Below are 19,316 nucleotides of genomic sequence, written 5' to 3'. Positions count from 1 at the left end.
CTCCAAATTGCCAGTCACTCCATCCGTGTGACTTTTTCCTTTCCATCCGGGCGTTTCCATTTCTACTCCAGCGCTTCCATTTCTATTTCTAAGCGCGTCATGGCATGGCCCGCGGTTCTGGTTTCTGGGAAATAGCCCAGGGTCAATGCGAAAAAGAGAGTCCAATGTTACAGGCTGGCGGGATGAGATGAGACGGGCGGCCTCGTTTCTGCGGCTTGAAAGTCAGGTGTCAGGTAGTGCTACCTAGTACTGTATAGCCTCTCTCTGTCTGTCGGCTGCATCCGCCTCGTTGTCTTCAATGCATCGTACCTCACATTCCAAGCATTCAATTAATTTGATCACGACAACCACAGTACAGTCCAGACAAACGCAAAAGGGACGCCGTCGCCGCTGCTAACGCTCCAGTACAGTACCGTGACGCGCACAAGCTGCCGAGCTGCAGGATGGCATTGAGCACTAACAAGGCGCTCATGTCGTGAATCCGGCACAGTGGCGGCCGAGTGCGAAATGCCACTGTGTTGCCTAGGCGAGGCCCTTCTCGAGATGCAGATTCTCCGTCTCTTTAGGCTGGCTCGTAATCATTCATGCCTGGTTATTTAACATCAGGGGCAAGGAGACCGGGTGGAGTCGCGTTGTCCCAAAGAACATGTGCAGGCTTCCATTGCCTCTTCGTTTCTGGCCTGGGCACAGAGAGAGACGGACCAGGGTCAATGCGATGCTCCCTTGCCAGGAACAAAAAGACGCTTCGCTACACGAAGAGCGTGGACTCCGTTTGGTCTGGTGAATCGTGCTTCCATCGTACATTCTGAGATGCAGCTTTCCGCGGCCTTTTTTGCTTGCCGGCCAACCAGAGCGGGCAATCTATTCAAGGAACAGGCCAACGGGCTTCTCATCTCTTCGATAACGCAGCATTAACGCATCGTAGTTCCTTTAGGTCCGGTTGACGCCACTGGCCGTGACCCTGCAGCTCGCCCCCCCTGAGCAGATTAGCCTGGACGAGGCCTTGATACGGGGAATTGCGAGTAATATTGCTGGGGCAGCGTACGAGTGAAGGCGATGGAAATTCCATCCTTTATGCGCGCAAACGGCTTCCTTACAAGGCGCACAGGGCAGAGCAAGACTGGACTGGACTCATCCTCCATCCCGCGCTCTCGCCATCACCATCACCCTCACCCTCACCTCTGCTCTCCTCATCCTCATCCTCATCCTCATCCTCATCCTCATCTTTGCTCCTCCAAATCCAAATCCCAAAATCCTACTTACCTGCCCTGCTAGCCCAGAACTGGCCAAGGACGCAATTTACGGCGACCCGCTTCCCTGCTCCGGAGCCCACCTTCTACTCGCAGCTCTGGCCCGGCCTAGTACCAAGACGTTTTGCTCTGCACTAGCCGATCCGCAACTCATCCTGGACCCCGGCCTGGGGTGAAATCATTCGACTTGGGGGGGAGAGCCCTGCGAGCAATTAACAGAGTACAGTACGAGTAGACAGAGGCGAGAGAGCTGAAGTTGTCGACAAACAGCAATTGCATTGGAATAGAGCATACAGAAGAGATGTACTCGTATATACGCTCACAGTTGTGCCACTACCCATAAGATGTACAACAAGTAGAGCCATACTAAAAGCCACAATATGTTGATATACTTGTTACACGTTAACCCCGGACCTTAGAGCCAAAAAGACGCAAAAGCACCGAAAGAAAACAGCACATACGAGTACATAGGTACCATTACACGCAAAACCACCTTGTACGAGTACAAAGAAACAGGAACAGGCCAAAGCCATTCTTTTCTTGGCCCTTGTCCGAATTGCCGTGCGGATACTCCAATTTCATGCTTTCCCTCCAACACGGCCGCACTGTGTTTCCAAGACGGGAACGTACCTTTTTTTCTTCTTCCTTTTTTCTTTTGGTGGTGTCTGGGCGTTTTGTTCGTGTATCGCGGGATGGGCTGTCTTGTGTGTGTGCTTTTTCTGGCTTGGGGTCAATGCTTTTGTGTGAATAGTTGGTCTGTCTTTCAATCGGCTGTCGACATATAACAACATGGAAATATGCCGTCCACTCTTAGTCCTGTATTACCTCCATTGCTGCCACAAGACCAACTTGTACTGTGTATCTTCAATACTCTTCGCGCTTCTCTCGACCCTCTGTATGTACGGAGCACTGCAAGTCAATCTTACGGCCAATATTTCCGGTCTCCCCACGCTCTCATAAGCCCAAGTCACGCCCTCTCGGTATTGTTTCCCTCTCCCCCTTGTGTCCTATCCCGAATCCAGCAGTCCGCATCAACGAATCTCGATGGCCCTCATCAGACTAACCACCCGTCTTACCATCCCTACAAGTACGAGTACACACAGACATTCAGACAGACATCAGACAACTCATCATCGTAGTACCTGTAATACTGTGCTGTACTGTCTCGTATATAGGTAGAGACCTGCCCGTAAACACACTCGTACCGTACCGTACGTACATGTCCGAGATGGATGATTACCACTCCATCCTCAATGCCACCATTCTTTGCCCCCCCGTATCAACGGCGAGTCGCAGTGCAGTAGTGCCGCATTCAATCCGTACAAGCGCCGCGGCTTGGTGCGGTGGCATCCCGTGTGTACATGTACCTGCGCTGTCTTTACATGTACCTGCGTGTTGTCTGTGCTGTCCGTTCACTCGTCCTCACTTTAAACATGGCACGATGTCCTTTTTTCCCCTCTTGTTCAATACCAGGGGTATTTTGCGCTACTGGCAGCGGGAGGTTTTTGATGGCTGCGTGATGTAATTATAATTAATCGGGTCTTCTTGTTCAGAGTTTGGGTGTTTTAATGTAGGATTTGAAAGATCCTTATACGTCACGAATGTGTTGTACGAGGTGTGATGGCTTTTATCTGCCGAGACTCGCGGTTCAAAAGTCAATTGACTCTCTCAAAGACAATAAATATGCCATTCAGCAAGGCGGTCTCTGTGTTTGAGATGTCCTCAATTTGAGCATGTTATATCATCCATCATTGTTCCCTCAATTCCATATCCAACGCTCTAGTTCATCCAGCTCTTCTTCTTGGTATACTATTAAGCTGGTCCCGGAAGGGACTCGCCGTCTCTATCTCCTCTTTGCTCATCATGCTACGGTTCAAACCAGAATCCAACTTATATCATGCTTCAATCCCATTAATGCGTCTTTGCCCATTCCTTGAACCACTCCAGAGCCTCGGGGTTTGCGACACTAGCGTTCGTCTTGATGCTCATGCCCGAAAGAATCTGCTTCACGGCAACCTCGATCCTATGACAATGTTAGAAAACGAACCATAATGTTCTCAAATTGCGAACTCACTTTTTGCCGTTGCCCGTCTTGGGGATGCCGCCTCCGCACTCCTCCACCACGCCTGGAACATGACGCGGGCTGAGCTCGCTCTTAATCTTTTGCTTGATCCTATTTCTCAGGTCGTCGTTGAACTCGTGACCGGGTGTCGGAACAACAAACAGGCAAACTGTCTCGTCCGTGTCCGTTGCTCGTCGGCGCCCTACACAGACGGCATCCTCAACCTCGGATGCAAAGAACCGGATCAAGATGTTGTAAATCTCGGCTGAACCGAACCTCACGCCAGCCGGCTTCAGGACGCCATCGGATCTGCCCAACATGAGCAGGCCGCCCGTCTTAGGGTCAGGAATTTTGACAAAGTCGCCGTGATGCCACACGGCACCCTTGACGCCGCACACGTCCTCGAAACGCTCAAAGTAGGCGGCCCTGTACTTGTCGTCACCTTTGGCGCCAAAGAAAGTCAAAGGCTGGCAGGGGAAGGGCTTGACGCAAACCAGGTCGCCAGGCTCTCCTGCAAGAACATCCTCGCCAGTGACGGAGTCGACGGCCTTGATGGCCATTCCGAGGCCGGCACACTGGATTTCGCCGACGCGAACGGGGAGGAGAGGAGAAGGAGCGCCGAATAGAGAGATGATGTCGGTGCCGCCAGTGATGGAGGCAAGATTAATGGTCTTCGGGAAGGCTTCGTATACGAAAGAAAAGGTGGACGGCGGCAGTGGTGACGCTGTAGAGTATATGGCTTCCAGGTGGGATAAATCAATGCTTGAATCACGAACAGGATAGACTCCATTGGCCTCCAATGCTGTGAGGTAGGCTGCTGAGGTGCCGAAATGGGTCACCTTGAGGTCTGACAACACGCGGGGAATGGACATGTGTGAGTTGGGTCGGAAAGGTGACCCCGAGTACAGAATCAGCTTGGCTCCGACAGCAAGCGCTCCGACACTCCAATGCCACATCATCCAAGAAGTGGTTGTGTAGTAGAGCATGCTCGAAGACGAGGTCAGGGAGCAGTGCAGCATGTGCTCCTTCTTGTGCTGGATAAGTGTTCCCAGTGCAGTGTGTACGATTGCCTTGGGGAGACCTGTGGTACCGCTTGAGTAGAGGATGTAGAGGGGGTGTGATGGCGGCAGCTGTTCAAATGTAAGACCATCTGATGAGGCGCTGGAGAGGAAGCTTTGGTATTCAACAGCTGCGATGCCGTGAGCCTCGATTTCCTTGATGCCCAGATCGCCCTTGATGTTGTTGATGACAATGACCTTTTGCAGGCCCATCTTGCTAAGCTCCGCGGCAATGTCTGTTGTCTTGGATGTGCTCGACCACTCCTTGCCATTGTACACTGTTCCGTTGTCGGCGAACAGAATGCGAGGTCCAATCTGGCTCAATCGGTCCAACACGGCAGAAACGCCGCTGTCAGGGCTGATGCCCGTCCATATCGCGCCGAGAGAAGCAGCCGCCAACATCGCAACCACAGCCTCTACATGGTTGGATACATAACCCGCGACAATGTCGTGAGGCTTCAGGCCTTCGGCTCGCAAAGCATTGGCGCATTGGCGGACCGACTCGCGCAGCTCAGCCCAGGTGGTTGATCGCAAGTCGCCAGGGAGTTCGGTGGTGGTGATTACGGCGGTGGAGGAAGGGTCAAGAGGCTTGTCCGTGGGAGGGAAGAGGAGGTTTTCGGCAAAGTTGAGGCGAGAGTCGGCGAAGAAGTCGGGACGAGGGAACATGGGCGCATCAGCCGGCAGGACCTGATTTGGTCAGTTAACTAACTACTCAAGCTTTTCGTTCAACGAGGCTGAAGATGAAAACGCACGTGTGAGTATGGCTGGGATGAGACGATGCCGACAAACTGCCACACCTCGTCCCAGAACTGGGCGACATTGTCGACAGACCACTTGTACAGGTCTGGGTATCCGGTGAGATGCAGATTGTGCTTCTGATTGACCGTCTGGAGAAACTGCCACATGGGCGTCGAGGCAGGCTCAGCGTGTCTCCAGAGCTCCTTTGCCTTGGGAGTGACGCCTACGAAGGCATTGTCGCGGTCGATAGACTCCCCCATGGCGTCCGTGTCTTTCGTCTTCGAGAATCGAGATGGTTATCCGCGTAGCCAAGGTCCAGGAAGAGAATCAAGCACGAGAAGCGAAGAGATGAAGTCAATTGATGATTTGGGTCTCTCCTTGTTTATTTTCCCCAAGAATAATCAAATAGTTCTTTCAGGGACCGGAAAACGGTTGGGGATCTCTAGCCCAACTGCCGAATCGGCTGCGTTTGCGGTCCCCCTCCATCATGGCCCGTTGCAACCCGCGGGCACCCTCGGTTCTATTTTGGAATGGTTGCGAGGCGATTTAGAAGCCGAGAATCTGTGGCTGGAGCAGTGGCTGAGCAGAGTGAGAGATGACTAAGGATCAAAGCGTGGCTGGTGCGGAACTAGTCAAGTTTGGATGGATTTAGGGGAAAGATAAGAGAGAGAGGAAGAGAAGATTGATGGCTTCTTCCTTAGCATGTGCACTAGGCTAGGACTTAATTTAGCGGAACGCAGATGCCGAGGCCAAAGTAGAGATTTGAAGATTTTTATCGAATTTTTCTCAATGCTCTTTTTTTCACTGCCGGCAATATTCCGGAGAGGGCAAATTGCTCAAGCGTGGGCTGATTTTCTCTTGGTGGTTTGTGTTTCCCCGTTCCGTCTCAAACTATTACCTCGGGCACAAATTACCAGGATGAGGTGATAGGACAAAAGTCAAAGACCCATAAGGTTAACACTGTTGGCGTGGGTGACAAGTCGATTACACGTAAAGCAGAGGGAAATACACGTACGGAGGACCAAGTCCGTGTGTGTCACTTCAAGGTCGCACTGCATGCTTCGCTGGCACTTGTTCCGTCTACATACAGTATTGCCATGTACAACTCGGATAAGACAAGGCAAGGCAAGGCAAGGCAAGACACTTGGAATTAGAGTAGAGTCCCTTGCTCTTCTAGTCAAAAGCTGGGGTTGAAACTTTGAAGCGAATCTAAAGCGACAATCACTGCCCCATGCGAGAATACTAATTGAAGTTGTCGAGATGCTAAAGTAGCTGGAGTACATACCTAGGTATCAGCTGTTGCGTCCGGCATCTTCGGAGAGTTTTCTGGCTAGCATCACGAAACTCGGCTTCTGTGCTGTGCTGTGCTCCAACAGCTCTCAGCTCGCAGCTACTGGCAGCTCTGCTTTTGGTGTCAGCGCCCCCTTTTTTTGGGGCTGCTCTCACGGGCGAGAGAAATCGCGGCAAAATGTCATCGCGCGGCTGCCCCCTTGCAGATCGTTGAGGTTGTAATGCGACCTTGCTTGGACTGCGACAACGGAGAAGCATCGAGCCACTCATCTCTTTAACTTGACTTGGAGTCTATGCTGCCTTTCAAGAGACCATCTCGGGTGGCAATAGTCCATGTTCTCGTATGTAGCTAGTCAGACGGCTTCACCCAGGGCCGGCAACCGTCGTAGAGGCAAGGATCCTAACGGTCGTCGCTTGGAGGATATCGGCTCGAATGACCTCATCAGCTGCAAAGACGCATCGGCCGAGATTCGCATTGTCTACCAGTTAGTACTCGTTGTAGCACCAGTAAGCCCGGGCGATCCGACGTACTTGTACCTGTAGTTGAGTAGCAGTAGGGCCCATCCACACTTCTCGGCAGAAGAGTTGCAGAGGCCCAAATTAAGTGCCCGTGGACAAGCTAGACGCCCACTTTTGCCCTTGTTCGAGACGGATCGCTTGGGGGCTCCTGAATTCCGGCTTGGCTGTCCCGGCCCTCGTTGGTCCCTCTTTGGTCCCTCTTTGGATCCTCTTGGTCTGGCCGCAGGCGCCGCAGGTTGTGCCCAGCGGAAGAGAAGAGATCAATGCAAGGGAATCGGAATCCAAGCGAGCGAGTGAGAGAGAAAGTCAAAGCGACAGCTCCGGCGAGAGGGAAATAAAATAAAAAGCGCTCCAACGGGCTGTTTCCGCTATATCTTGGCGGCCTGTCTCTCTATTTCCCCCCTCCCTTGCCCGTGTGGCTCCCAGGTCGCGCGGCCAGGACTCGATTTTATTGGCCTTGTGGGTTCGTCAAAGACCCCCTTTCGCCAATTCATCTTACCCAGCCGAAACTCCCCCCAAGCCCAAACCTGTCTTCTTCAACCTGCTTCTTGCTTTTGCCGGCCCTGCGATCGTGGTCATTTCGTCTGTCGCGTGGTGTCCTTGTGCTGCATCTCCACTGAGCTGGGATATTGCCCTTGGAACAACAATTTTTTATTTTTGTTGGGCCACAGGGCTACTGCTGCTGCTGCAAATCAGTCCACCTGCTGAGCCGAGTGCGAGGCATTGAGCAGATTCAAGAAGGCGTCGTGTCAGGGCGAGAAGCACTGCAGCACCATCTTCGGTGTTGTTTCTTGTTTCCTTGATTTTCTAACTGGTAGGTTTACGCTGTTATTTGTTTCAAATCCCGCCAATTCAGCCTCACATCCAATCCGTCTCTTGGGGGGGCTTCAGTCCCATCTTCTTCCCCAATTCTCAAGCCCCTCCTCCAAAGACCTCGTTCCAGCAGCTGGCCCATCTATGGCTGCAAAATCGCCTGCAATTGGCATGACGCGAGCCTCGTTGGAAAGCTTGTTTCGATGCTATCGAGACGCTTTACCGACGGCGGTTCGAAGCCTAGTGGCGCCGCCCGGTGAAGCCCAGCAGCAAGTTGTGGCCACACCGCATCGCGCCGTAGCTTTTGAGTTTTGTCGCAGCCGCTGCCAAAGGCCTGAGCTTCCAGCGAAGCATGGCGCCTAGGAATTTGGGCGAGGGAAAAAGCAAAAGGGAAAACCCAAGAATCTTTGCACACACATCCCTCGATCCACCATCACGCATTCATCTTCGCCCCAGCTCGCTTTTTGCTCTCATTGGCCATTGAAGCTAACCCGCCTCGTTTTTCCTCTCTCCAGGCGCCAAGTCCCCACGAGCCGGCTTCTCTTTTTTGAGTTTGCAAAAGCCTCGAGGAGATCATGCCGCGACGGCTTGCAAATCCCTTCTCCTCCAGCCAGTCTGCCATGTCAGCGTCCGAAAAGACTGGCGAACGACGTCTCTCAACCTCAAAGACCAACCGACTGAGCCAGCTCTTCTCGTCCAGCCCAAAGTCCAAGGACCAGGCCACCATGCATCAAAGCCAGATGAGCACCATCTCGCCGTCGACGGTGTCGCTACCCACCATTTCGCTGTCCACTGCGACTGGTGAGTCCAACACCGTCGAGCCGACCACAACGCTGTTCAAGCCTCAGTCGGCCGAGGAGGTGGAGCGACGGCAACGCGTCGAGGCTCAATTTGGCCCGCTGCTTTCTCCTGAGCACTTGTACACCAGCCAGGCCGCGGGGAAGCCCTTCGAGCGGCCGATTGAAGACGAGCCTCCGTACTACTATCTCTTGACCACCTACCTGAGCTACTTGGCGCTCATTCTGTTTGGCCACGTTCGTGATTTCTTTGGCAAGCGGTTCGGCGACCGCAAGCGCTATCTGCCTCTCAAGGTTCACAATGGATTCGCTCCCCTCAATGATGATTTCGACAGCTTCTACACCCGACGCCTCAAGACGCGTCTGGACGACTGCTTTGCCCGCACCACTGTCGGCGTCCCCGGCCGCTTCATCACCCTCAAGGACCGCAAGTCGGACGACTACAACTACACCTACCGCTACACTGGCACCTACACTGAGACGCTAAACATGAGTTCCTACAACTATCTCGGTTTTGCTCAGTCTGAGGGTCCCTGTGCCGATGCCGTCGAGGAATGCGTCAAGAAGTACGGAGCTACCTTTGCCAGCCCCCGAGCTGACAGCGGCACTTCTGATTTGGCTCTCGAAGTTGAGCGGGAAATTGCGTCCTTTGTTGGAAAGCCCGACGCCATGGTCTTCTCCATGGGCTACGTCACCAACTCCAGCACGTTCCCTGCACTAGTGTCCAAGGGTTGCCTGATCATCTCCGACGAACTGAACCATGCCTCTATCCGAATCGGTGCTCGTCTTTCTGGTGCTGTCATTCAGTCGTTCAAGCACAACGACATGGGCGACCTCGAGCGTGTTCTTCGTGAAGCCATTTCCCAGGGCCAGCCAAGGACTCACCGCCCCTGGAAGAAGATTCTCTTGGTCGTCGAAGGTCTCTACTCGATGGAAGGTACCATGGTCAACCTGCCCGGAATCCTGGAACTGAAGCGCAAGTACAAGTTTTACCTGTTCATCGACGAGGCTCACTCCATCGGTGCCCTGGGACCCCACGGCCGTGGCGTTTGCGATTACTATGGCGTTGACACCTCGGAAGTCGACATCCTCATGGGCACTCTGACCAAGTCTTTCGGCGCCAACGGAGGCTACATTGCTGCGGAGAAGCACATCATTGACAAGCTCCGCAGCACCAACGCCTCCACCATCTTTGGCGAGGCCCCTGCCCCCTCGGTTCTCATGCAGATTCTTGCCTCCCTCAAGCTGATCAACGGAGATATTTGCCCCGGCCAGGGCGAGGAGCGCCTGAAGCGCATTGCCTTCAACTCTCGCTATCTCCGTCTCGGACTCAAGCGTCTCGGCATGATTGTCACTGGTCACGACGACTCACCCATCATCCCCGTCCTGCTTTACAACCCCGGAAAGATGCCTGCCTTCAGTCGCCAGATGCTTGCCCGCAAAATCTCCGTCGTCGTCGTCGGTTATCCTGCCACTCCGCTCATCAGCTCGCGTGCTCGCTTCTGCGTCTCTGCTGCCCACAACAAGGATGACCTCGACCGAATGCTTATTGCCTGTGACGAGGTTGCCGACCTTCTCCAGCTCAAGTACTCCACTGGAATTGCCGGCGGTTTGGACCCTCTGCCCGAGGGCGTCGCACCAGAAGACGAGGCTGAGTGGAGAAAGAACACTGGCACTCCCATCAAGGCCCCCCGATGGAAGGTTGAGGACGTCATTCGACGAGGTGTCGTTGACTGCAAGCTCCCTCTCCGGTGAGCGGTTTGTCTTTTGGTTCTTTTTATTCTTTTCTTTTTCTACAGCCAATGACATTTGTGGGCAACTCAATATTGAACCCTCCCTCCCATCAAAGAAAAGACACATAGAACGGGGAGGAAAAACCACGGCTCGGTGTTTGAGGCGCAAAGTGTTTTTTTTTGAAGCTCATGTCCGGCTCCTGGGAGATGAACAAACGGCGTCTCTCTCTTTCTTCCTTGTTTTATCACATATCAAAGGAAAAAAGACCAATTACTATTTTTACTCCAATGTTCGACTAATTGAGCTTACGATGCTCCAGAGTCTTGTGGTCAGCTCTGGTTTGGCGCGAGCCGTATTATTACATAATTAATGTGACCATGCCCGACAAAAAGCGGCCATGATTGAATGTGAAGCTGCAGGGATCATGACTGCAGGGCGAATTCTAATATACCGGAACGGGGCTCGGAAACGACTTGCCTAGGCTGCCGGCTTTAAGTCGAGCGGCCAACGGGTTGGGGATATTCGGGCGGGATTGCGGGATATATAGGGCGGATAAGGTGTTTTTTTTCTGGGGGTGGGCTTGACAATTGTAAATATATAAGTGTGCAGAACGCGTCTAAGATGGTTAATGAAGGTGAACGTGGAGAATTGACGGCTCGTCTTATCAGTGTTGAGTGTGTTGTCATTTGTGATTTGTGATGCCCCGGAGATGTAGGCCACGAATGTATCGAGCTAGAATGTGTCCGAGCCTTGTTGCCCATCTTCTCAGTGGAAACAGGTACGAGCACAGGTTTAACGTCTCCAGTATGTCAATTGTAGCTGCAATGCAATGCTATTAATAGACGCCCCCATCACAGTACAGCACCGAGAGAGAAGAAAGAAAAACGAAACGATGGACGGCTTTGAAACGCGACGGTGCGGGTGCGGGGGAAAACATGAATCTTGAGTGTTTTAGTATATACGAGGGTTTTGGGGTTTCATGACCCATGACCAAAGGGGGTTGGAGGATGAAACGCGTGTTGGAGGTGTTTCTTGTTTGCGAATTAGGTAGGCAGTAGAGATGATACGAGTTACGATATGTGTGTGTGTGTGTGTGTGTGGTTTTACTTGTTTTTTTTTTTTTTTTTTTTTTTTTTTTTTTTCGTTTCGGAACCGCTCGGGATGGGGGATGTATGTGGTTACGAATGTAAGACAGTTGAGGATGGGGATGTGTGTGGTGCTGCAAGGGAGGTTTTCTTTTCTTTTTTTGGCTTTTGGGTTTTGCCCTTGCATGTAGTATTATGTGGCGGGTTGCGGGCGCGGGGTTAGGCGAGATTTGCAGTTTCTTTTCTTCTTTTTGACTGAGAAAGATGCTGTGGTGTTTGTTTGGGGGTTCAAGGTTTGGATTTGCTTTTTTAGGCGAGTGTATGAGGCAGGGGTTGTGTGTGTGTTGGAACTTGGCGGGCTCGTTTAGATGGGATGGGCGTTGGGATGGATTGGATGGATTGTGGAGGAGATGAGATGAGATGAGATGAAATTGACGGGGATGTTTGTGTTGGTTGGGGGTTTGTATAAGTGCGAGAACCCAGACTGAATGCTCAATTGATTTGATTGTAGGCGTGTTGTAGCTGAGGTGATGTTGATGTTTGATGCCGGTTGGCACATGTTTTTGTTACCCTGCAGTGGGTGAGGTGTATGCATTCAGGTACGGTACATGCTCAATTGCTCAGTCCACACGTTGCTCGGTGATTTATTGGCTCGGTAGACGCACTATGAGGGCTAGCAGGCAGCTTAAATCCTTAGCCGGGCTATTCACAGTGGTCTGACTTGGATATCCTAAATGCAACCTCATGCTGGTGGAGTTGAAGTAATTTGGTGTACCTTTGTCTGCTAAGACTGGGTCGTGTACCTACCTCTCCATCAAAGGAATTCACGATAAAAAGTAAAAATAGAACAGAACACAGGTCTATGCTATCTCTTGAAAGACCAATGGATCAAATGCTACTTCGTATCAACAACACCTGCACGTCATGTGCATGCACCTTGATAATAATAACAGCAGCAAAACATCCAAATCCATTCTTTGCCCGCGGCTCAGCCACAAGACAGGAGGTTCGCATGGTACGAGGCCAATCCCCATCGGGCTAGAGGCGCCGCCCAGCGTTCGTGCCCTGGCGCAATTAAAACGGCTGCTTTGCTTGTAATGGAAGCGGTTGCAGTACAATGGCTGCCGTACCTCGGCCGCGGCGGCGCTATGGGCAGTGACAAGGCCGTGGTGGGCGGCGCTTGTACCTGTCGCCTCTTGGTGTCCGATGTCTCGATGGCCCTTCGCATTAGTGGACTTAGCGCCTGGCTCCAGGGCTCTCTTCCAACGGATTTTGTAACGGACACATGCCTCGTCCCGGGGGGGTACCTGTACTTGCGGCTGCACTGACGCGCGCCGGTACCTGAAGCTGTGGCGGCTCCCCGTGGGCGTACCTGGTACCCGCAGCCCGCCGCCCGTGCTGGTGCCTTCTTTGCTGGTGCTTGTGCCTTGTGCCTGTCGGCTGGCATTTATTGGCCGAGATTTGACACTTGGGCTTGTTGCGAACTGAGCCTTGGGGGGTTCAACGCGAGTTCCCGAGTTTCGTCTTTCCTGGTGCCCCTCCTCCCCAGCTTGCGACGATCCAAGACCAAGAACCCACGAGGCTCTGCGAGTATTTGTTCGACCTTATCGCCGCCTTGTCCAGCTTCTGCTTCGGCTTCCCTCTTGCTGCTGACTGGGGTCTTCTTGTGTCCGGCCACCCACTCGGAGCGCCTTGTATCGATCCATTAGCCGCCCGTTGGCGCTCTGCTCGCCTCCGCACGCCTCGTTTCCCCCCCATTCGAACCTGGTGCCTCAATTTCTACGCAGCCCTCAAAACTCCCCTGAAAGCGAAGCAGGAGAAACAAGGAAAAAAGAAGAGGGCATCTCGCAACGCAACTCCTCCATCGAAAGAGTCGTAGCGGCGACGGGACGGTTGGACAAAAGGGAGAGCAGCGTCAAATAGGGGACGAAAACGAAAACCAACCTGCGCCCTGAGAGGGGAGAGAGAAAGCGAGAGAGAGCGAGAAGACGCTTGGCCACGGCACCTCGCGCAGCCCTGCGGCGTCGCCCACGATGATGAGCTTTGAAGGAGGCACGGGCTACGCCGAGTCGGACGCCGACGACGAGTACGAGCATCACCTGGGCGACCACTCGCCCGTGGGCGATTCCGAGACGTCGCCCATGGGCTCCGAGCTGTCGACGTCGGCCGAGCACACGCCCACCACGTACGGCCATCGAAGCAGCATGGACCGCCTGCCCGAGACGATTATTACCGAGTGGACGGCCGAGGAGTGCGCGGATTTCATCAGTGCCATCGGGCTGCCGCAGTATGCCGATACATTTCTAGGTATGCATGCAATTTGACGGTGTGATTTACAGTGCAAGAATGATGATGACGACGACGACTACGATGACGACGGCGTGGTTTCTTCTTTTGCTTGGGGACATTGGCTGATTCGTTATGGTGTTATACAGAAAACGACATTGTTGGAGAGGCCCTGGTTGCTCTGCTGCATGACGATCTCAAGAGCATGGGCATCGCCAGTGTGGGCCACCGTCTAACCATTCTCAAGAGCGTCTACGACGTCAAAAAGGCTCAAGATATCCCAATTGAGAGCGATCACTACCTACCACTTTGTAAAGCCTCCCATCTTGCCCTCTGGATAATGGGAACGCCCATGACTGACTTTGCTGGACTTGTGAATTTGCAGCCGCCGATGCCGAAGCCCAATACGCCACAGCAACGCTCAAAGACATCAGACACCTAGTGGAACAGCTTCGGCTGCGAGACGAGCGGATGAGCCTACTGGAGCAGGACCTGCGGCGGATGAACGAAGACTTTAAGCGCCTCAGGGAGGACATGCTGCCGGCGCTGCGGCTTGTCAAGGACGTTCAGCACCCGCTGCCAAACGTTTCTGGGCCCAGCCAAGCATACACATACGAAGCCACCCTCTCTCCGCCCGCACCAACGCCTCCTGGAGCCCAGCCCGGCGATCGAGGCGTGAAACGACAGTACTCACAACGACGAATCCTGATAGGAGCTACGCCCAAGAGCAACTCGCCGACACAAGCGACGCACGACCAGCGGATCATGCCGGAACAGACACTGGACCCGTCCAGCGCGGCAGAGAGGGCAGTCATGTCATCGACGCACCTGGCTGCCATGAACGGCGCCCCCTCTGTCTCCACGACCGGATACCCCTCCCCTGTTATGCCATCACCGACATCCCCAATGAACCACATGAGCGGAACCACTCTTGGTTCGCGATCCTATAACTCGACCCCTTCTGTACGATCGACATTCATCGAACCAGATCTCGGCTACAATTCACGAGACAAGGCCGGTGGCGGGTCGATTCGACGACGAGAGACGCCCGTTCCCGAGACGCCCAATCCTAAAGACTCTGTCGAAATCTTCAAGTCGTTCCGAGTAAGCATGGACGACCCATGCTACAAGGTGTTACCGGCTGCGCTTAAGAAGTATCAGATCAATGCACCTTGGGACCAATACGCTCTGTACATTGTCTACGGCGACCAGGAGCGTTGCCTCGGCATGGATGAGAAGCCTCTGATTCTGTTTAAGCAGCTGGATAAGGAAGGCAAGAAGCCCATGTTTATGCTGCGCAAGACAAATAGTGCCCAGGTAGACGGCGACCTTCCCGGCATGAGCATGAACCCAGCAAGAGGAGCTTCAACGGGCTACGATCCGCCGGGAGGCATCATCTGAAGAGGAAAATAAGGCACGCTTTGGTTTGATGGGCATACTCACAAGTGTCTCCGAATGACACTGGTAGAGAGGCTTTTGTTTCATTATCCGCGAGTTGGGCTGTTGTGACATATACTTGGAAGGGGGCGCATTGGAGTTGGTGGGGAAAAGGGAAAGCAAAAAGGAAATTCAGGCCGCGGCGAAGAGAAGTACGAAGAAAACGACATGCCCTGGTAATGTATGCTGCGTGCGTTTCTGCTGCAGCTTATTCTGACGCTGCAAGCGGCCGGAACGGGGCTGATGCATAAAGGCCAAATGAGGTGAATTCACTACTACCCCTTTGGTAAAGCGATATCAAGTTTTACCAATCGGGAAACTCTTGAGACGAAGGACGGAGTAACACTTGAGCGAAATGAGCTTGAGATGCTATGGATTGGACGTGAGAGTCCCAAAAATGAGAACGAGCTATAATGGGAAGCTTGGACTGAGGGTTCTCGAATTTGGATTCTCGTCATGGACGATTTTCACCCCTTATACTATCTTGGGTGAGATATATTTTCTTTTGAATATGTTGGGCAATGTGCACACACACGGAGGAGGGAAGGGAGAAGGAAGGGAAGGGGGGGCAAACAAACACGGCGGGGAATTTCGGGTGTACGGCAACTTTTTTTGGGCAAAAATTCTGGGAGGGGAGGATGTATATTATTCTTTTTTTTTTATTGTTGCTTTTATATTGTGTTGGATGTGGATGGATGGATGCGTATCTGGGATGCATGTAGTATTAAAGAGCGAGAACCTATCTATGTAATACTCTATATTGAGTGTCTTTTCTTTACTTTTACTTTTCTCTTCTTTCTTGTAATTGATGAGGGATGAGGGATGTTGAATGTTTGATGTTGATTGCGGTAGTGTATGAATAGACTTGTGATGGAATGAGGAGTGCTTTGAAGGGGATGGGCTGTGAGGTGGTTGGTGTGAATGAGGTGTTTTGATAACAGAGGATGTAGACTGACGATGAGGATGTTGGATTGATAGTAGTGATGATGTAAAGAGCGGCGGAAATGCTACGGAGATGTACTAGGTTGGATGATTGAGGTAGGTTGGGATAGGTGAATGAATGAGGTGTTTTGATGATAGTGGAAGGTGTAAACTGACGATGAGGATGTTGGATTGAGATTGAGGGTGAATTGGGTGTTGATGATGATGTAAAGAGCTCCGGAAAACGGCACGGAAATGTAACAGGTTGGATGGATGAGGTAGGATTGGGATAGTTGAATGACAGACAGGTGACGCTGGCTGGATGCTTGAAGGATTGAAGGAGATTTGAGTAGATATTTGATTAGTCGCGGATGGTGTCGAGTGATCTCATAGACTTGATCGACATGTCTGGTTGGACTGGTGAACATGCAGAGTAAAGAGCTCATCCGGGTTGAAAGACTGCTGCAAAATGGCTCTGCCTCAATTAGGACGAAGAAATACAATAAAGAGCTCATCCGAGTCAGGAGACAGCAAACTGGTCCTTGAAATGGCTCTTCCGGGTCTGAGGCTGAAAGACGTCCGCAGGTCAGATGGGCTTAAAGAGAATAGAGTAGAGCTATGCTGTGTGGCGCGTGGCGTGCAGGACGGCGCATTCGATGGGCTGGATTCGCTTGCATTGCATTCAGGCTAATCACCAGGCCGAATAGAGTTTCTCGTTGTTTGCCTAGATTAGTGAGAGTGAGAGCTTTCACGGGGATAGTAGTGGGTTTGAGGGAGTGTGCGTGAAGAGAAAGAGTTATTCAATAATATGGGGGATTTTAGTTTGCTTTCTGGAGGCTGGCTGGGTATCCAATATGATTCCATTCTATCGTGTTAGTGAGGCGGTCAAGATATGTTACGTAGACCATTAAATGGGGATTGGGTGTCGTCAGAGCTGTTGGCATATGTACCCGAGGAAGGATTTGCGTCGTTGCCGATACTGCCTGATCTGCTCTGTTTTGCTACTGACTATAGTATTACTCGTATGGAGGCGTATATGCCGGCGTTCAATACGGGATCCAATGGGTTCGGTGTGCGGGCGCCCAGGGGGGATTGGGGGTTTTGCGTGCTTATGTGATGAAGTCTATTGTACGGAGAATGAGTGAGGATGAGAATGGGGAGCAATGGTTCTAGGTTGGGGTGTGATTTTAAATCAGATCAGATGAGGGTCGGGGAGGGGCTTAGATCATTCCTATTAATGGGAGAGGAGTTTTCGTTTCGGGATTGTAAAGGACAGCTGAAGCCGTTGTTTGTTATTAGAAATTGAAGTGAAAAAGATGTTTTAATTCCGAATGATTTAAAGGATCTCGGCACTCGTTCGATGGGCCGTGTGTCACCCACGGCTGTCGCACCCGAGAGAGGATCGAGAATCTGGTGTCCGGACACCGACCAGCGACGCGGCTTCGGCTTCGGCTTAGCCCCCTCAGGACCTATAATGCGCTCGTAGTGGCAGCAAACCATCAGAGCTTAGCTGCCTATCCCGCTACTATTCAGTACCTAGTAGTTAGTTGGCGCTTGACGTGCCCATCTTTTGCTAGTGGAGGTTGCCCGTTTGAGTCATCGCCGGCGTTGACGCAGCTTAGCCAGCGGCCTTGAAAGGCGTCCAATGGAAACCCGATGCGCTGGGGCTCGGGTGCGTAGCCGATTGAGCTGGGCTGGGGTAAGAAGGATGAATGACTCTGGATGGAGACGGCGCGGACCAAAGTTTGCGACGTGCTTATGATGGAGCGAGTGAGTGGTTCCTAAATAGCTCTGATGGTTTGTATGGCTTTGGCTTTGTATAGGGCGTTAGTCAGAAGGTGATGTGATCGGTTGACACTTGGGACTGGACTGGAGCTATGGGCGGGCTCTGGCTGGGCTCGTTTTGCTCGGGTTGCGTGGACGGAGGACGTGTGTTGGGAGGAGAAGGATTTTATGGCTTGTTTAAATAAATAGTTGTTTGGTGCCTTGGATTTTTGGTTTCTTTTTTTTTTCCTTTTCTTTGTTTCCTTGATATCATGGCATTTCTGGTTCGACAAAGACTTACTCTTTTGGGAACGAAGCTATAAGCTGCTCGAGAATAATATAATCCTGCTTTGTTTGTTTGTTTGTTTGTTGCCTTGGCTCTGGGCCTTTGCATTAAGCACCGTCATACCTACACCTTTACCTGTATTACATTGAGTGACTAGAATGGAGGAGAGGATATAGATCCTGCTTGATATTGATAATCGCCGTCAAGGTATGGTGTACCGCAGCTCTTCATAATCGTCACGATTCCTTTGGAAATGAGCTGACAATGATGGCTACAGATGGTCGTAATACAACGCTTTGGGGCTGATGCCAACCCAGACTATCCCAAAAACTCACCTCCTCGTCCGACACCCGTCTCCAGCGCGACTCCCACTCCCACCGACATCATCGCTAGCATCACCACAAGCACAGCATCTCCAACATCATCTAGCACATCAGGTGGATTCTTGCACATCGCCTCAGATGGCAACAGCGGAGACAAGATCCTCCGCGGATTCCTCATTGGAATGGCCGTTGGCATTATACTGAGCTTCGTGCTGTGCTGCTGGCTGCCGTGCTGCAGGAAGAAGCGGCGGTCGCGGCTGCAGAGGCGCAACGATAATATCCGGCGGCGGCTTGTTGTTCTCGAGGACGAGGCGTGGGTGAACCAGAATTGGCCGCAGAGGAGGCCGTGGGATGTTGGTGAGGATGAGGGCCAAAGCCATGTGAGCCACGACTAATACGAACGATGCTTGGCGAACGAACAAGTATTGGATGATGATGACGACGATAATATCTGGTTATTACGGAATCTTTTGGGAGCAAATTGCAGGGAATTGGAATGAATATGGTATGTAATGGGAGTTTGAGGTGTTTTGGTTTATTGGTAATACTATCGGTATCTGCTTGTCTGCTTCTACGTGGTTTGGCAATGCAAGGCGGTTTTCAGGGACGGAAATAATATCAGTCGTCAGCTAGTGACGAGACACAAGGATACAAGCGGAGATAATCTGGATGGCTTACGAATAGAAATTCTATTAATTGATCAATCAGCGAGGCTTCTTTGCACCAAACCGGCAGTGATGTGCGTTTTTCAGTGACCCATAAGCGGCATCAATGTCGCGATGCTTCAACAATGGGACGATTCCCGGCTGTCGCTCATCTTGGCATCTCAGCAAGTGTGCACTGACACAGCCACTCTCTTCTGGGGGCTTGTGGGCCAGCTCGCGCGGCTGTGGCGCAGCAGCCTCCAGCAATGACGTTGGCGGGGAGCCACAGTCTCGGCGCGCCAAGCTCTT

The 19,316-nt window shown here is 52.2% G+C and overlaps 6 protein-coding genes and 1 pseudogene across 7 annotated transcripts; 4 read left to right on the top strand and 3 right to left on the bottom strand.

The window, feature by feature from the left end:
* Positions 1 to 2,871: 2,871 nt before the first annotated feature.
* M431DRAFT_513194 (hypothetical protein) lies at positions 2,872 to 5,845 on the bottom strand. Its single transcript, XM_024919974.1, has 3 exons — positions 5,123 to 5,845; positions 3,325 to 5,057; positions 2,872 to 3,273 (listed from the first exon to the last, which is right to left on the bottom strand). Exons 1-3 carry the CDS (start codon positions 5,366 to 5,368, stop codon positions 3,162 to 3,164), a joined length of 2,091 nt encoding a protein of 696 aa, XP_024768836.1. The 5' UTR covers positions 5,369 to 5,845; the 3' UTR covers positions 2,872 to 3,161.
* A 1,902-nt stretch (positions 5,846 to 7,747) lies between these two features.
* On the top strand, positions 7,748 to 8,352 carry M431DRAFT_545666 (annotated as a pseudogene; the record flags this gene model as incomplete). Its single annotated transcript has 1 exon — positions 7,748 to 8,352. A coding segment is annotated over one exon (346 nt), but the record flags the coding sequence as incomplete, so codon positions are not given.
* M431DRAFT_98396 (hypothetical protein) lies at positions 8,351 to 10,282 on the top strand (the record flags this gene model as incomplete). The annotated part of the gene is made up of 1 exon (XM_024925040.1): positions 8,351 to 10,282. The coding sequence occupies one exon, from the start codon at positions 8,351 to 8,353 to the stop codon at positions 10,280 to 10,282; it is 1,932 nt and encodes a 643-aa protein (XP_024768835.1).
* Positions 10,283 to 11,387: 1,105 nt separating this feature from the next.
* M431DRAFT_513190 (hypothetical protein) lies at positions 11,388 to 11,944 on the bottom strand. The gene has a single exon (XM_024919973.1). It carries the CDS (start codon positions 11,903 to 11,905, stop codon positions 11,711 to 11,713), a length of 195 nt encoding a protein of 64 aa, XP_024768834.1. The 5' UTR covers positions 11,906 to 11,944; the 3' UTR covers positions 11,388 to 11,710.
* A 1,298-nt stretch (positions 11,945 to 13,242) lies between these two features.
* On the top strand, positions 13,243 to 15,312 carry M431DRAFT_317814 (hypothetical protein). Its single transcript, XM_024914276.1, has 3 exons — positions 13,243 to 13,653; positions 13,782 to 13,943; positions 14,018 to 15,312. Exons 1-3 carry the CDS (start codon positions 13,380 to 13,382, stop codon positions 15,031 to 15,033), a joined length of 1,452 nt encoding a protein of 483 aa, XP_024768833.1. The 5' UTR covers positions 13,243 to 13,379; the 3' UTR covers positions 15,034 to 15,312.
* A 636-nt stretch (positions 15,313 to 15,948) lies between these two features.
* Positions 15,949 to 16,703, bottom strand: M431DRAFT_317767 (hypothetical protein). Its single transcript, XM_024914275.1, has one exon. It carries the CDS (start codon positions 16,503 to 16,505, stop codon positions 16,077 to 16,079), a length of 429 nt encoding a protein of 142 aa, XP_024768832.1. The 5' UTR covers positions 16,506 to 16,703; the 3' UTR covers positions 15,949 to 16,076.
* Positions 16,704 to 18,183: 1,480 nt separating this feature from the next.
* On the top strand, positions 18,184 to 19,073 carry M431DRAFT_317755 (hypothetical protein). Its single transcript, XM_024914274.1, has 2 exons — positions 18,184 to 18,247; positions 18,318 to 19,073. Exon 2 carries the CDS (start codon positions 18,318 to 18,320, stop codon positions 18,756 to 18,758), a length of 441 nt encoding a protein of 146 aa, XP_024768831.1. The 5' UTR covers positions 18,184 to 18,247; the 3' UTR covers positions 18,759 to 19,073.
* The last annotated feature ends 243 nt before the right edge of the window (positions 19,074 to 19,316 follow it).

This window comes from Trichoderma harzianum (assembly GCF_003025095.1).
Source record: "Trichoderma harzianum CBS 226.95 unplaced genomic scaffold M431scaffold_20, whole genome shotgun sequence".
NCBI lineage: Eukaryota > Fungi > Ascomycota > Sordariomycetes > Hypocreales > Hypocreaceae > Trichoderma > Trichoderma harzianum.
This window is presented reverse-complemented; position numbering and strand designations above follow the sequence as displayed.

Excerpts from the sequence above, each read along its gene's own strand:
- M431DRAFT_513194 (XM_024919974.1), bottom strand. The coding sequence starts at position 5,368 with ATGGGGGAGTCTATCGACCGCGACAATGCCTTCGTAGGCGTCACTCCC. Across the intron at positions 5,058-5,122 it reads CATCCCAGCCATACTCACAC|GTCCTGCCGGCTGATGCGCC; the intron begins GTGCGTTTTCAT and ends TGACCAAATCAG. Across the intron at positions 3,274-3,324 it reads AAGACGGGCAACGGCAAAAA|GATCGAGGTTGCCGTGAAGC; the intron begins GTGAGTTCGCAA and ends ACATTGTCATAG.
- M431DRAFT_513190 (XM_024919973.1), bottom strand. The coding sequence starts at position 11,905 with ATGTGCCAACCGGCATCAAACATCAACATCACCTCAGCTACAACACGC.
- M431DRAFT_317814 (XM_024914276.1), top strand. The coding sequence starts at position 13,380 with ATGATGAGCTTTGAAGGAGGCACGGGCTACGCCGAGTCGGACGCCGAC. Across the intron at positions 13,654-13,781 it reads GTATGCCGATACATTTCTAG|AAAACGACATTGTTGGAGAG; the intron begins GTATGCATGCAA and ends GGTGTTATACAG. Across the intron at positions 13,944-14,017 it reads CGATCACTACCTACCACTTT|CCGCCGATGCCGAAGCCCAA; the intron begins GTAAAGCCTCCC and ends GTGAATTTGCAG.
- M431DRAFT_317767 (XM_024914275.1), bottom strand. The coding sequence starts at position 16,505 with ATGAGCTCTTTATTGTATTTCTTCGTCCTAATTGAGGCAGAGCCATTT.
- M431DRAFT_317755 (XM_024914274.1), top strand. The coding sequence starts at position 18,318 with ATGGTCGTAATACAACGCTTTGGGGCTGATGCCAACCCAGACTATCCC.